The 16103-nt window shown below is 29.9% G+C and overlaps 1 protein-coding gene and 1 pseudogene across 1 annotated transcript; one reads left to right on the forward strand and one right to left on the reverse strand.

Moving 5' to 3' along the window:
• Positions 1-1353: 1353 nt before the first annotated feature.
• LOC145167703 (cytochrome P450 734A6-like) lies at positions 1354-2068 on the forward strand. Its single transcript, XM_079086967.1, has 3 exons — positions 1354-1369; positions 1456-1700; positions 1781-2068. Exons 2-3 carry the CDS (start codon positions 1504-1506, stop codon positions 2028-2030), a joined length of 447 nt encoding a protein of 148 aa, XP_078943093.1. The 5' UTR covers positions 1354-1369; positions 1456-1503; the 3' UTR covers positions 2031-2068.
• Positions 2069-5861: 3793 nt separating this feature from the next.
• LOC145112775 (70 kDa peptidyl-prolyl isomerase-like) lies at positions 5862-9238 on the reverse strand (annotated as a pseudogene).
• Between the last annotated feature and the right edge of the window lie 6865 nt (positions 9239-16103).

Raw genomic sequence — 16103 nt, forward strand, 5'->3', positions numbered from 1 at the left:
ATTCAAAAGATGCCCTCAAGAGTATTCGGTCTACACAAGAAAGAAAGGTGAAAGTACACTGATCGTTGGGGTTTATGTCGATGATTTGCTAGTGACAGGGAGCTCAACTGAAGAAGTGAAGAAATTCAAGATGGAGATAAATGCAAAGTTTGAAATGAGCGACCTTGGGCTTCTAACATACTACCTGGGAATTGAGGTATGTCAACAAAACCAATGCATTACTCTAAAACAAGAGGCCTATGCTAGAAAACTGCTAGAAAAGACACGAATGCTTGACTGTAATCCTACAAGATGTCCCGTGGAGCATAAGTTATCATTAACTAAGGAAGGAGATGGAGACTTGGTGAATCCCACATAATATAGGAGCATTGTAGGTGGACTCAGATACTTGACCCATACAAGACCAGACCTGTCCTTTGCTGTGGGTGTGGTTAGTCGTTTCATGGAAACACCCACCAAAGTCCACCTGCAAGCTGTAAAAGGAATACTAAGGTACATCAAAGGAACTCTGGACCATGGTTTGATCTACACACAGGGAGAGAACAAGATCACAATATCAGGATTTTCAGATAGTGATCATGCAAAGGATGTAAATGACAGGAGGAGTACAGGGCACATGGTTTTCTATGTGAATGGTCACATGGTCACATGGTCATCACAAAAACAGAGATGTGTAGCTCTGTCTTCGTGTGAGGCTGAGTTCATGGCAGCCACTATGACAGCATGCCAAGGTATTTGGCTAAGAAGATTGCTAACAGAGATAACAGGTCAAAATATTACTCCAGTAAGGATGTTTGTTGATAAGAAATCAGCCCTAGAACTTATGAAGAACCCAATGTTTCATGGTAGGAGTAAACACATAGATGTGAGGTTTCATTTCATCAGGGAGTGTGTTGAAAATGGGGAAATTGAAGTAACACATGTAGATGGGAAGGAACAAAAGGCAGACATGCTTACCAAGCCATTAGCCAAGGTGAAGCATGATGAAATGTGCAGGATGATTGGCATCAAGAAGATTGGAGCTCAGAATTAAAGGGGAAAATGTTATTATAATTCTGAGTTTAGTAAGTTTTTATTAAGTTTTTATTAATGCACGTTTTAATAGTTAGCAAGAATAAATCAAAGTCATGTAGGCTATGCAGTCCGGGTCTCATGTTAGGTGGAGTTACTTGCTAATTAGTCGCATTTTCTTGTGTTTAAATAGTTTATGCTTGTGTACGTTGAGGATCATCTCCTCCAATTTATTTTTTCACTGAATAAAGCATTAAGCTTGTGAAATCCCCTGTTTCTTCCTTTTTCGTTTTTTTTTGTCACTGTTTCATTGAAGTCTTGAAGACACAGGTTTGTGAAAAACCTACAGAGGATTAAGGTAATGATACATAATCGTTCATTTTCATAGATTTTCTAACTTCGTTAATATGTTTATGGTACTAAAAGAGGACGTTGGTTTATCAGGAATTAGTCCCTGAAATTGTGGCTAGCACCAAAAGCTTGCTAGATAAAATGGGAGCAAAAATGTGTGTGGAAAACAGTCTCGAATTAGACGTATACAAAGAATTCAACAACCTCTCAGCATACGTAATATCAAGAACTGCATTCAGTAGCAATTTTGAAGAAGGAAAGCGCGTCTTCGAGTTGCAAGATCAGCTTGTTAGGATTGCATCGGAAGCCATACGAAGTGTTTACATCCCCGGATTCAAGTATGTGTCAAACGAACAACGTACTACCATTTCTTTTCGTTGCATGTGTTCATGCAATAACATTTTCTACATGTATACAGGTATCTTCCAACCAAGAAAAACCGTTTAAGCTGGAACCTTCAACGAGAATCAAAAGAGATGATTACAAAGATCATCGAGAAGAATAACAAAACGAAGGAAAACCCTAAAGCTCTACTTTCGTTGTTAATCTCTCCTTACAAGACGGGGAACATAGAGAAGAGACTCAGTCTCGACACTACTAGAAAAGGGTGTAAGTTGCCACAAAAAATACCTACAAATTTTTTCTGTAGGAAAATACCTACGGAATAGCAACAAAATTCCTACGAAATAAAGTTGCCCTAATTTAATAACGGATTTCCTACAGAATAGCTACAGAAAATAATTTTGTAGTAATTTTGTAGGTAATTTGCTACAGAATACCTACGGAAACGAGAAAAACTATATTATTTCAAATTTTGTAGGTATTTTGTAGGTAATTTACTACTGAATACCTACGGAAAAGAAGATTTTCAAATTTTGTAGGTAATCGGTAGTAAACATTTTTATTTCCCTCCTTATTCTTTATATTATTACTAATATATTTTGCTTTATTTATATTATTATTACATTTAAAACTATAATTTATTTTTATTCTTATATTTATAATTATTGTTTTATTTTTATTATTCTATATATCTCTAAATTTATAGTTATTATGTTTTATTTTATAAAATTATTATTATTATTATTATTATTATTATTGAAACGAGTCATGAATTTCGATGGTAAATACGATTGTATGTATGTTTATATGATGTATAAATTGTTGAAAAAATTAAATAAAATAAACGACATTTGACCATCGAAAAATTGATAATACAAAAACTACCGTAGGTAATCTGTAGGTAAATACCTACGGATTACCTACAACCGTTTTTTGTATTTTTTATTTTTCGATGGTCAAATGTCGTTTTTTTCGTTACATCTTTTTCACAACTTCATTATATTTTGATTACTTAGTTTTGACTAAGTTATACATAATGTTAATGCATGTATAACTGTGTGTACCATTATAACCATTACCCATTCAAAGTTTTATCATTTTTATTTGTAAAAATGCATGATATTTCCAGTACAAAAGAATATACGGGCACATAAATACAAACAATCTCATATGTATGTATTATATTTAGTTTATCATGTATATGTTAAATGATGGTTAATTGTGGTTCAAGAAAAAACCATATATAGTTTTTATATTATGTATGATGTATAATAATGAGTTGTAATGGTGAAAACGGTTGTACGTACGTTTATATCATGTACAACTTGGTGAAATGTTAGTAATCAACGTATAATGATGTTGTGAAAAAAAAATTAAATGAAATAAACGACATTTAACCCTCTAAAAATTGAAAATACAAAAACTATCGTAGGTAATCTGTAGGTAAATACCTACGGATTACCTACAGATAAAGGATATCCGTAGGTAATCTGTAGGTATTTACCTACGGATTACCTACAACAGTTTTTGTATTTTCTATTTTTCGATGGTCAAATATCGTTTTTTCGTTTCATCTTTTTCACAACTTCATTATATTTTGATTACTTAGTTTTGACTAAGTTATACATAATGTTAATGCATGTATAACTGTGTGTACCATTATAACCATTACTCATTCAAAGTTTTATCCTTTTTATTTGTAGAAATGCATGATATTTCCGGTACAAAAGAATATACGGGCACATAAATACAAACAATCCCATATGTGTGTATTATATTTAGTTTATCATGTATATGTTAAATGATGGTTAATTGTGGTTCAAGAAAAAACCATATATAGTTTTTATATTATGTATGATGTATAATAATGAGTTGTAATGGTGCACACGGTTGTACGTACGTTTATATCATGTATAACTTGGTGAAATGTTAGTAATCAACGTATAATGATTTTGTGAAAAAAAAATTAAATGAAATAAACCACATTTGCCCCTCTAAAAATTGAATATACAAAAACTATTGTAGGTAATCTGTAGGTATACCTACGGATTACCTACAGATAAAGGATATCCGTAGGTAATCTGTAGGTATTTACCTACGGATTACCTACAACAGTTTTTGTATTTTCTATTTTTCGATGGTCAAATATCGTTTTTTTCGTTTCATCCTTTTCACAACTTCATTATATTTTGATTACTTAGTTTTGACTAAGTTATACATAATGTTAATGCATGTATAACTGTGTGTACCATTATAACCATTACCCATTCAAAGTTTTATCCTTTTTATTTGTAGAAATGCATGATATTTCCGGTACAAAAGAATATACGGGCACATAAATACAAACAATCCCATATGTATGTTAAATGATGGTTAAATGTATTTAGTTTATCATGTATATGTTAAATGATGGTTAATTGTGGTTCAAGAAAAAACCATATATAGTTTTTATATTATGTATGATGTATAATAATGAGTTGTAATGGTGCACACGGTTGTACGTACGTTTATATCATATACAACTTGGTGAAATGTTAGTAATCTATGTATAATGATGTTGTGAAAAAAAATTAAATGAAATAAACGACATTTAACCCTCTAAAAATTGAAAATACAAAAACTATCGTAGGTAATCTGTAGGTAAATACCTACGGATTACCTACGGATAAAGGATATCCGTAGGTAATCTGTAGGTATTTACCTACGGATTTCCTACAACAGTTTTTGTATTTTCTATTTTTTGATGGTCAAATGTCGTTTTTTTCGTTTCATCTTTTTCACAACATCATTATACTTTGATTACTTAGTTTTGACTAAGTTATACATAATGTTAATACATGTACAACTGTGTGTACCATTATAACCATTACTCATTCAAAGTCTTATTCTTTTTATTTGTAGAAATGTATGATATATTCGGTACAAAAGAATATACGGGCACATAAATACAAAGAATCCCATATGTATGTATTCTATTTAGTATATGATGTATATGTTAAATGATGGTTAATTGTGATTCAAGAAAAAACCATCTATAGTTTTTGTATTATGTATGATGTATAATAATGAGTTGTAATGGTGCACACGGTTGTACGTACGTTTATATCATGTACAACTTGGTGAAATTTTAGTAATCGACGTATAATGATGTTATGAAAAAAAATTAAATGAAATAAACGACATTTGACCCTCGAAAAATTGAAAATACAAAAACTACCGTAGGTAACCTATTTACCTACGGATTACCAACAGATAAAGGATATCCGTAGGTAATCTGTAGGTATTTACCTACGGATTACCTACGACAGTTTTTGTATTTTCTATTTTTCGATGGTCAAATATCTTTTTTTTCGTTTCATCTTTTTCACAACATAATAACAATAATAATAATAATAATAATAATAATAATAACTAGAAAGGTGACTAATAATAATAACTAGAAAGGTGACCCCCACGTTGCGGGGGTCGGAAGGTGTCGCTTTTGTGTGGAAGTATAGTACATTGTTCTAATTGGTAGATACAGTAAAGTATGTTGCTATTGTGTACGTTTCGCCCATTTACAAACACACAAATATGCTGCACTATGCTATAATATAATGACCCCTTTGTGTTGCAAAGTAAATAGCAAGTGCGGCAGCAACAATTATTTATAAAGTTTTTGTAACAACACCTCTCTACCAAAGTACAACTCCAAATGACGATTTTGACTTTTTGAGTATAATGTGGTTATGTTTTGTCTATGAAACCAATTTTGCACTCAAAGTTGTTGTCTGGTTATGTGAGGCATATAATCAGAGCAGGGTCACCATTCCCAACTCAAGAGCTTACACCCTTCAATATCAACCCCTTTGCCTGATTAGAAAGACACTTCAATAAATTTAGCAACTGAATATGTCAAATCTTCAGCTGGTCTTATAAGTAATTGCACCTCCTGACTTAGTGAACCTACATTTTCTAAATTAAATCAAGCAATAAATTTGCAATAGTTAATTCATAACCCGGAAAAAAAACAAATGTTCCTAACCTTATTTGAATTGGGAACAAAAATTAGTGCATCATTAACCGTTATTGAATTTAACCAACCTGGAGTAAATAATGACAACTGCAGTGCAAATGAAGAGTGTAATCAAATAACTATTTTAAATTTACAAACACCTTTAGCATCAAAATACCCATCAACTAACACACACACACACACAAAAATACAATAATTTCAAGATGAATCAACAGCCATTTCATTGTCACCTTTTTCCAATTCCATTCGCATAACACCGTCCTTCTCATTCTTCTCCACTTTCTCAATCTTTAATCTCTACCACATCAGTTCATTCAATATTAGTGTTTGAGTTTGACTTTGACTGATGTCAATGGAAAAAAAAGTATTTTATAAAAAGGAAAACAAAATTAATTGGAAAAAGAAGAAAATCAAAACCTTAGTTTGTATAGAACAATCGTTAGCCATTTGGGCAAACATATTTGCATAAAGTTTAGCATCTCTTTTGTTACTCTCAGCTTCAAGTTGCTTTAAAGTCTTGTGAATAGACTTTACCTCCCTACAAAATAACAAAACCAAAATAAAATTACAGAGGTTTAATAAAATGACCAAAATGACCTCCAAATTTTATAGTTTTACCTGTTTTGTGGATCGGCTTCCAAGGCCTTCTTGATGTCCAATTCAGTAAATTCATAATCATAAGTTTCCATGTAAGCTTGTGCCCTTCTGTATAAAGCTTTCACATTGTAGAACTCAACATCCAACACCGGTTGGAAACAACCTTGTATAATAATAATAATAATTAAAACTTGGAATTGTTTAAAAAAAAGTATAATGGTTTTATGATTGATTACCTTTGAACATAAGATGATTGCATTTTTGTGATCATCTAATTTGAGGCTACAAGCAGCAGCATTCAACCAGCATGAAACTCTTAATGATTTCACAACCTTTTCATCATAATCCCCAAACTCCCCTTCTTCACTAACATAATCCACTGCCTAAAAACATAACATGCATATCATATAAATGATTTATATTTATATTTTTTAAAAACTTTAAGAGTAAATTACACGAATGGTCCCTATGGTTTGGGGTAATTTGCGCGTTTGCTATTATCCAATTATTAATTTCTTCTTTAATTTATTTTTATCATTTATATTATTTTCATTTATTATTATAAGTAAGATACCAATTCCAATTCAACATGAAGCATAGAATTTGGTGGAATTGGAGAGAAACCATTGGGCAGTGATGTAATTGTAACCCCTTCTTCACCAAATCCATCTGTAGTTCATAAAAAGTCACATTATTTATCAATTTTAATTTATAATTATATTTATGGAATCTTACACTGTGGTTGAACAATTAAATCGGCTTTCTCTTCTCTTGTCATTGTCTTAATTGCTTTTGGAAGTGCCAAACATTAATGACCTAGTAAGACAGTATAATATTATTTTAAAGAAATTTGGTTACATGAAAATGGTTGAAAGAAAATAAACTAATTACATAATTATTTATTTACCATCTTTCAAGTAAAACTCAACACCTTCTTTTGGTGATTCATAAATTATAACACCATCGGGCAGCTTCACTACATACTTCACTGCATTAACCAAGATCAGTGAATGATTATATGTATTTTCACATCACTTATTAGTTAACAAACTTGATATAAAATGGAAAAAAAAGAAGTGCAAAAGAATACATATAACCTCATCCAAATCGCCAGGTTGTCCTGTTTCTTCCCCCTTCTTCACTACTCTCTTAAGAATGCCACCATCTTTACAGGCATCTAATACCGCGATCCATGAGAGAAGCTCTATTTCAAACTGAATGATAGAATTTGGAGGCACAACATTTGTGACTGAAACTCCAAATCCCAATTGGGGAGGCAATGTAAACAATGCTATTTCTCCTTTCTTCATTGTAAGTACTGCTTCATCAAAACCAGAACATATCTGACCTCATTGGTAATGTCAAACCAAAGCGACAACAGATGAAAGAATAAAGATCACATCACATTGTTACAGAAAAGAGAAAAAAAACAATGGTGAATAACAACAAACCTTGGCTAATCTTGAAGGAGAAGGGTTCCCCTTTTTCTCTAGTGGAGATAAATGTTGTCCCATCAACCAAACTCCCTACATAATGAACTGAATCCATTCAAAAAATTGATTATTAGTTTAAACATAATATTTAATTGGGAGAATGATAGTCAATTTGGAGTCTGGTTCCATGAATCCAATATCAATAGTAAAACAGAGTGATATTTGAGTAACTTCTTTCAATGAGCACTCCAACCTGGAAAATGAGATGTCATATATAGTCCGTCCTTTACCTATTTCAACAAAAATCCAATACGAAACCTTAAAAAAAAATCATAAATAACATGTTAGCTAAAACATTTCATGATGAAAACATAAAAAAAGAAAAAGAAATAGTAAAGGAAAGTGAAGCAAATAGGTAGTAGATTTCAAGTTCACATCTTCCAATTGAAATAGAAACAGAAACATCGTTGTTCATGAAGGTATGAGAAAACAATACAGATCAACCGATCTTTGAAAAATAGCAAAGTCGATAAATGATTTGTATTTCCAAAGTGAAGAAGCTGACAGATGTAAAAAAATAAACAAAAAAGTGAGCAACAACGCACCTCTAAAATTCACGAACTTCAAATCGGAGAAAGAGTTCAACCGATTAGGTCTTACAAATCGATTATCAAGGTAGAAAGGTACGAAAGAAAAAAACTGGAAAGCGAGGTTTGATTAATTTTGGGGGAGAAACTCAATGACCGATGTTCTTGGAAGCATAATACATTCACGTGAACATGGTAGACGTCGCTAGTAGGCTGGCGAAGGGAGCGCCCGATTGTCAAACAACCATTGGTAAATCGATTTCTATTTTCATCGACGAAGCAAAAATCAATAGATAATCGACGGAGAGAGATATTTGATGGGATAAGAGGGAAAACGGGTTTATGTGTCGACTTCGAAGGAAGAACGATCTATAAAATCGACAGATATTCCGTCAACAAATTTAGGGCTCGAAAAGACAGAGGAGACTGAGTGTGGATCGACGGTGAGGAGAAGAAATGGGGAAGTGCGGTGGTTTTAGGGATTTTTAATCGGAAGAGAGTAAGAAGAAGCGGTGGACAGCAACATGATCCTTATCGGCACAGAAAATAAAAAAAAATAAAAATCAGCCAATGACAGGAAAGAAGTGTTAAAATTTTTCACATCTTTAATATATATAATAATAATAGCCATGGCATGTATCACTCTGAAATTGCCCAGGTTCGACACCTACAGAATACCTACGCATCCCTGCTACCTACAGAATACCTACGCCTCTAAAAAACAATTTATCCCGCTCTCATAAAAACTTCCTCCTGCTCGTATCCCTCAGATCCCTTTTTTGCCCTAACATAAAAACGTCCCTGCTCCAATCGATTTCAGCACTGTCGTCCATTCCTCCGGCTACCTCCGTCGAGTTCTCCACTACCTCCGACCACCTCAGTGCCTCCCTTCTTCGCCACATCTGGCAGAACTCGACTTCACAACAGGTAAAACGTTAATTTTAGTTTCTAATATTTACCAATCGGATGTGTTTGTCTTGCTATTTTTAGGTAAATGAGTTGCGACAACAAGTGTCAAACATGCAACAAGCCATGGATTAAAGGCAAAGTCAAATGGATTTGCAAATGGAACAAATGCGAAATGACATGAAATTGAAAGTGCAAGGACAATTGGCTGCTTTTATGAGACAACTCGACCCGTCCGGTAATCCACCATGTAGTTCTTAGTTTTTGTCATGACATTGTAATGGTATTTTGAGTATTTGAATGTATGAATCTTATGTTATTGACCATTTTAACGACAATGAATGTAATGGTATTTGACTATTATTATAATTTTGTTTGTGTTTTTTTTTATTATTTTTTTTTGCATTAATTTTTAGCAGAAAATTTGGATTTGTTTTAAATTATAAATTTAATATAGCAACAAATTTTTGTCGGAATTGTATTCAATAAAAACTGGCAAAAAAATCATAGAAAAATTTGTAGGAAATAAATATTCTGTAGGTACTCTGTAGGAAATAAAATCCAATAAAGTTTGTAGGTATTCGGTAGGAAAAGCAGTTGGTAGGTATTCTGTAGGAAAATTAGTTGGTAGGTATTCTGTAGGAAAATAATGCGTAGGTACTTTGTAGGTGATCCGTAGCAAATAAACCTGTAGGTACTCCGTACCAAACGTGTTCCGTAGGTGTTCCGAAGGTAAATTTGTAACAGAATATTCCGTAGGAAATGCGTAGGAAAACTTGTAGGAAAAAATTACCCACGAGGGTTTTTCCTACAATCCGTTTTTTGTAGGAATTCTGTAGGTAACGGCTTTCTCCAACTGATTTCCTACAAATACTGCCGTAGGTAATTCCCTAGTTTTCTAGTAGTGCGATGAGATTGTAGACGAGTGCAAAACATTCTATTTTGCAGGCAAGGAATCGACAGCCAATCTTTTGACGTGGGTTTTTGTTCTTCTCGGATCAAATCACGAATGGCAGGAAAAAGCTCGTGAAGAAGTATTTCGGGTCTGTGGCAACGATGAGATTCCTTCAGCTGAGCATTTGTCCAGCTTCAAGATGATATAACATGATACTAAACGAAGCACTTAGACTCTATCCCGCAGCTCCAATATCTGTGCGAGAAGCCTGCAAGGATGTGAAGCTTGGAGGACTCCAGATTCCGGCCAAAACACAGCTTTTCTTGGCCATGGCTGCTGTCCATCACGATCGGAAGATATGGGGAGAAGATGCACAAAAGTTCAACCCCATGAGATTTATAGATACCAAAATACAACACATGGCTTTCTACTTTCCTTTTTGGTCTATGTCCTCGTAACTGCGTTCGCCAAAATCTGGCGATTGTTGAGGCCAAAATTGTTGTGGCTATGATCCTTAGGAAATACTGTTTTGTGGTTTCACCGACGTATGTTCATGCCCCAATCCAGGCTCTAACGGTTCGACCACAATACGGTGCACCAATGATCTTTACTATTGTTTCAAGTTGATACAACGATCGTGATGTATATTGAGTTTAATGAATGTTGTGTACCCCTTACACGACTAAAATTTTCATACACCATCTTGTAAAAACGTGATTTCCAATCGAAAAGTTTGGTTCTTACTCCCCATATGTCAACTTGACGTGATCAATGATGATAGTGAAGAACAATAGAATAAAATTAGATAGTTAATAAATTAGAGTTGTGCGAACGAATCAACTTTGAATTAATATTAAAATTACAAATGACGGGGGCAATCGTTTTTTGAGTGTTGACAACGCATAAAATACTCCTGATATATTTTCAGGTGATTATAGTTAATTCCTAATGCCAAATTTAATTATTATATTGTTTTTTAACGGAAGTCAAACTCAAGGTTCAAACATTTTGATTGGAACCCAATAACCACTCCATCCTTATTATATTGTTGTGAGAATATTCAGTCACATTATATTTTTTTTTGTAAACTTTGTAGTTGAATTAATTAATATATATATTATTGGATAAATAGCTTTCGACTTTTATATATGAGAAATTAAATTATATATATATATATATATATATATATATATATATATATATATATATATATATATATATATATATATACAAAACTTTTTTTGGAATTTTTTTATCAAAAAAATCGCAGCTTTTAGTATAAAATCGCTGCAATTTTTTTTGAAAAAAAAACAATTTTTTTTATAAAAAAAATTTTGATTTTTTATTTTTTTTTCAGCGATTTTATACTAAAAGCTGCGATTTTTCTATAAAAAATTAAATTTTTTTTGTGATCTCTAAGTATTTTTTTTATGCATTTTTATGACTTTTAGGGTTTTTTTAGGGTTTTTTTGTTTTCCAAATAACTATTCCCTTATATATATATATATATATATATATATATATATATATATATATATATATATATGAGAAAAAGTTCAATAGAGAACCATTATTAATCAAGGAACCAATGAACCAATCCAAAGCGTCGAAATTTAAAGCGATCAACGACAAAAGCAAGGGTTGTAGACTTTTACAATGGACGCACATGTACCGGATTATAATAAAACTCACTTCTTTTTTTCATTAAATATTTTTTTAAGCCATGTTTTTTATCGAAAAAAAAAACCGAATATACCGTTATTCACAATTGTTCGTCTTGTTTCCATAGAAATCCATGATGATATATAAAAACGAACTTTTTTTCGGAAAAAACCAACTTCATTTTTCTTTGTTGAAAAGTTAAGGTCTATTTTTTTATAGAAAAAAAAATAATAAATATACCAAAATTCATACTTTTTGGTACTTTTTAAACATAGATTCATATTATGTTAAAAAACGATATTTCAGTTTAGATTCACATTGTGAACCTTCTCAAATTCACAGTGTGCATAATAATAAGTCAAATTTACAATGTGAATCTAAACTGATCGAGCTTTTTCACATTGTAAATGTTAAAATTTGAAATATTTACAGTTTAGATTCACAGTGTGAATCTACTAATCGAGTTTTTTTTAGTCGGTGTTGATGTTTATTAATAGAGTACAAAAAATTAATTTTTTTGGTATAATTAGTTTTTTTTTTTTTGATAAAAATAAACTTAAATATTGAAAAAACTAACAAAATGAAGTGGGTTTTTTTCGAAAAAAAAAGTTCGTTTTTTATATATCAACGTGAATCTTTATGGAAAGAGGACGAAAAATCGAGAACAACGGTATATTCGGTTTTTTTTTCGATAAAAAATGTGGCATAAAAAAATTTTAAACGAAAAAAAGAGGTGAGTTTTTTGGTAATGATGTGGATTTTTTGGTATAATCCGGTGTGTGTGCATTCAATGTACAAGTGTACATCTATTTCCTTGACTGTTGATCATTATGATTTCTGACGCTCACGATTAGTTCTTTGGTTTCTTGTTAATTATGATTCTCTATTAAACATCACCTTTTATATATATATATATATATATATATATATATATATATATATATATATATATATATATATATATATATATACTAGACGAATGTCCGTGCGTTCCGCAGAAAGACCTATATAGTTGAAATCTTTACAAATATATGTTTCTTTTTAAATATAACAATAACGTTGTTGTTAAATTTGATATAATAGTTCGTATACTAAATTGATATAATATATTGATTATTTTGAATTATATGATAATATATACATTTATTATAACTGCATAATCTCAATCGTTTCAATAACTTCTACCTGCAAGTTACTAATGAATAAAATTAAATATAATATATGGTTTAATGTTATTTATAGTTGTTGTTATTTTTAATTTTAAAATTTATTTCTTTGACGTTTTAATTTCTATCATTATAATTATTTAAAACATCAAACATTGTTTTTTGATTTTATAGGTAACAATATAATCATTTATATAGATTTATTGTTAACTATTGTTATTATAAGTTATTTTAGCTACATATTTGAAAACTTTTAACGATTATAAAAATATCTTTAGGAAATATTTTAGTTAAATTGATATTACAATTTAGTTTTTGCATTTAGCACTACAATTTATCAATTTTAACTATTCACAAAATATTCAGTGGATATTTTAAGTGGAACTAAAATTTATATTTAAGTTGGCACTGTAATGTTATATTTAAATTAACAATTTAAGTAGTTTGTCCAAAATGTTCAAAAGTTGTAGCTTTAAACTGATAATGGTTTACATACAACAACATATTAAATTTAATAATTTAATTATAATATGTTAAAAGTTAAAGTTATAACTTTATAAGTAGAAGTAAATATATTATTTTATTATTGAAATTTAATTTATTTATGGTTATACTTTAAGTTTGATATTTATTTAACCTTCTTAACCAAATTATAATCATTATTAGAAAGATACTACAATTTATCACTTTAACTATTTACAAAATATTGTTTGAGTTGTTTAACTTAAACTAAAATTTATATTTAAGTTGTCCCTGTAATATTATATTTAAATTAATAATTGAAGTATTTTATACAAATTGTTCAAAAGTTATAGCTTTAAAATGATAATGGTTTACATCCAACAATATATTAAAATTAATAAATTAAGTATAATATGTTAAAAGTTAAAAAACATAATTTTATATGTAGATGTAAATATATTTTTTAATATTGAAATTTAGTTTATATATGATTACACTTTAGTTTTAGTATTTATTTAACCTTATTAACCAAGTTATAATCATTATTAGAAAGAAAGTGAAAAGTCATGGAAGTTTCAAATGAATATGGTGAAAGGAAAAACGTTTCATTTATAATATAGTATGATATGATATGATATAATATATATATATATATATATATATATATATATATATATAAGTTTTGACTTTTTTTTACCATCGAAGTCTAAAAGTTAACTTGATTTAGTCATTGAAGATCTGATCATATTAAATTGAAGTCTAAAGTCCGAGTTTTGACATGTTTTTTCCCCACATTATTTTCTGTAGTCGGTTGCCCGTTTCTTCTACCTACGTGACATCATATATTAGACATGTGACTTTTGATCATGTTAAATTAGACCACAAGTTTTTAAATTTTTTTTATTAAAAGTAAAAAACAAAAAAAATCAATTTTTTTGATTTTTTTAGCCAAAACTAAACATGATTTTAAGTTTTTTTTTTCATATTTATTTATTTGTTTTGCGTTTATTGCTTTCTTTTTCATCAACTTGATAATTTTTTTTTGACATTTTCCAAAAAGTATAAAATATAAGAATAGATTATAATATATTACTATAATTTTGGCCTTCTACTTTTTTTATAACTTTGGTTATTTATGTTTTTTCAAAAAGTATAAAACGTAGGAATATATATATATATATATATATATATATATATATATATATATATATATATATATATATATATATATATATATATATAGAAGCGGGTTCAAATAAAAACAACAAATAAAGTGAGAACGTGAGAACACTTATCAGCCAATCATTTTGTTTAATATATCCCATAAATTCAATTAATTAAATTAATCACGTGAGGTTAATTTACACATTTTGTATTAAACATTAATTTTATACTAAGTTTAAGATACCTATAATTTTGAAAATTTGAATTTTCCATATGTATAAAAACTTACAGTGAGTGTCAATAAGTTTGGTAAACTCCAATAGGTTTGGTAAACCCTAGATGATGGATGCACCCACCATCATCTCCCTTCACGAACCGATGTTGACACCCTCCAGACTTGTAATCGAGTTTAAAGCATTATAATCTAGTGAACCTTGTTTCTAGGGTTCGACAAGGCGTTTCCCGGTAAGGATTTATGTGCGATGTCTAGGGTTCCATTGTTGTTGCTCGTTCAATATTGTTCATGGTAAGTTTATATTCTCTAATCTAGTTAACCTTGTTTGTTTTTTCATCCATGGTATGCCGAGAAATCAAGAACCAAAACTCATGATTTTCTATAGAATCAACTATTTTAATAAGAAAAGATACCTTAGAACAAATATCATCGATCGTATGTTTTAATTTACTAATTTAAAAATTAACACTTGTGATTTGTTGCTACTGCTTGAATTAGTAAAAAAATGCATAGGATTAAGAAAAAGTGGATTGGAAGGTTTATTTCAAAAATTGTACTGCTAATTGTTGTATTGATTGCCTGACTTTTCTTGACAAGTATTGGACATGGCCAAAAGATTGTTGGCATTTAAAAATGTTGAATAAAGAAAGCCTTGAAAGAATTTTTTAAAACTTTCTAGCTGGAAAAATAAGTGCTTATTTCTCATCACATCTCAAAAAGTTCAAAAAATAAAAGAATTAACGGAATCAATTTATATATTCTAAATTGAATATATTTATGGTATTCATATTTGGATATTCTATTCTGAATATTTTTATCATTCATACGTTTTATTATTTTATGTTGGTATTATGTTATGAATTTCTACATAAAAATATTTGTTTATTGTAATTTTGTTATGAATTAATCCATGTTTTTTGTGTACTTACACGTTAAATGAACTCAATGAAAGAAATATAGTCAAACGCCAAAAGAAATATAATAATGATCAAGAGAACAGTTGAACATAATAAAATTAGTTGAATACATAGAATCTATGTAAATTTATTGTAATGTATGCCTACTTTTTTGTATAAATTCTTTTTTTTTCTGCTTACGTACCGTAAGAGTTTATATTCTATTATGAATATGGATGTATGGATTTCTATGTACAATGTACGTGTATATTCTATAGTGAATATGTTAATAAGATAAAATTTCTTATTAGTATTACTCTAAGATGAATTTTATTGAATAATCACACAATATTCATATTGGAATATTACATTATATTTCAC

Source organism: Lactuca virosa, chromosome 1 (genome assembly GCF_052849685.1).
Source record: "Lactuca virosa cultivar CGN04683 chromosome 1, Lactuca_virosa_CGN04683_v6, whole genome shotgun sequence".
Taxonomy (NCBI): domain Eukaryota; kingdom Viridiplantae; phylum Streptophyta; class Magnoliopsida; order Asterales; family Asteraceae; genus Lactuca; species Lactuca virosa.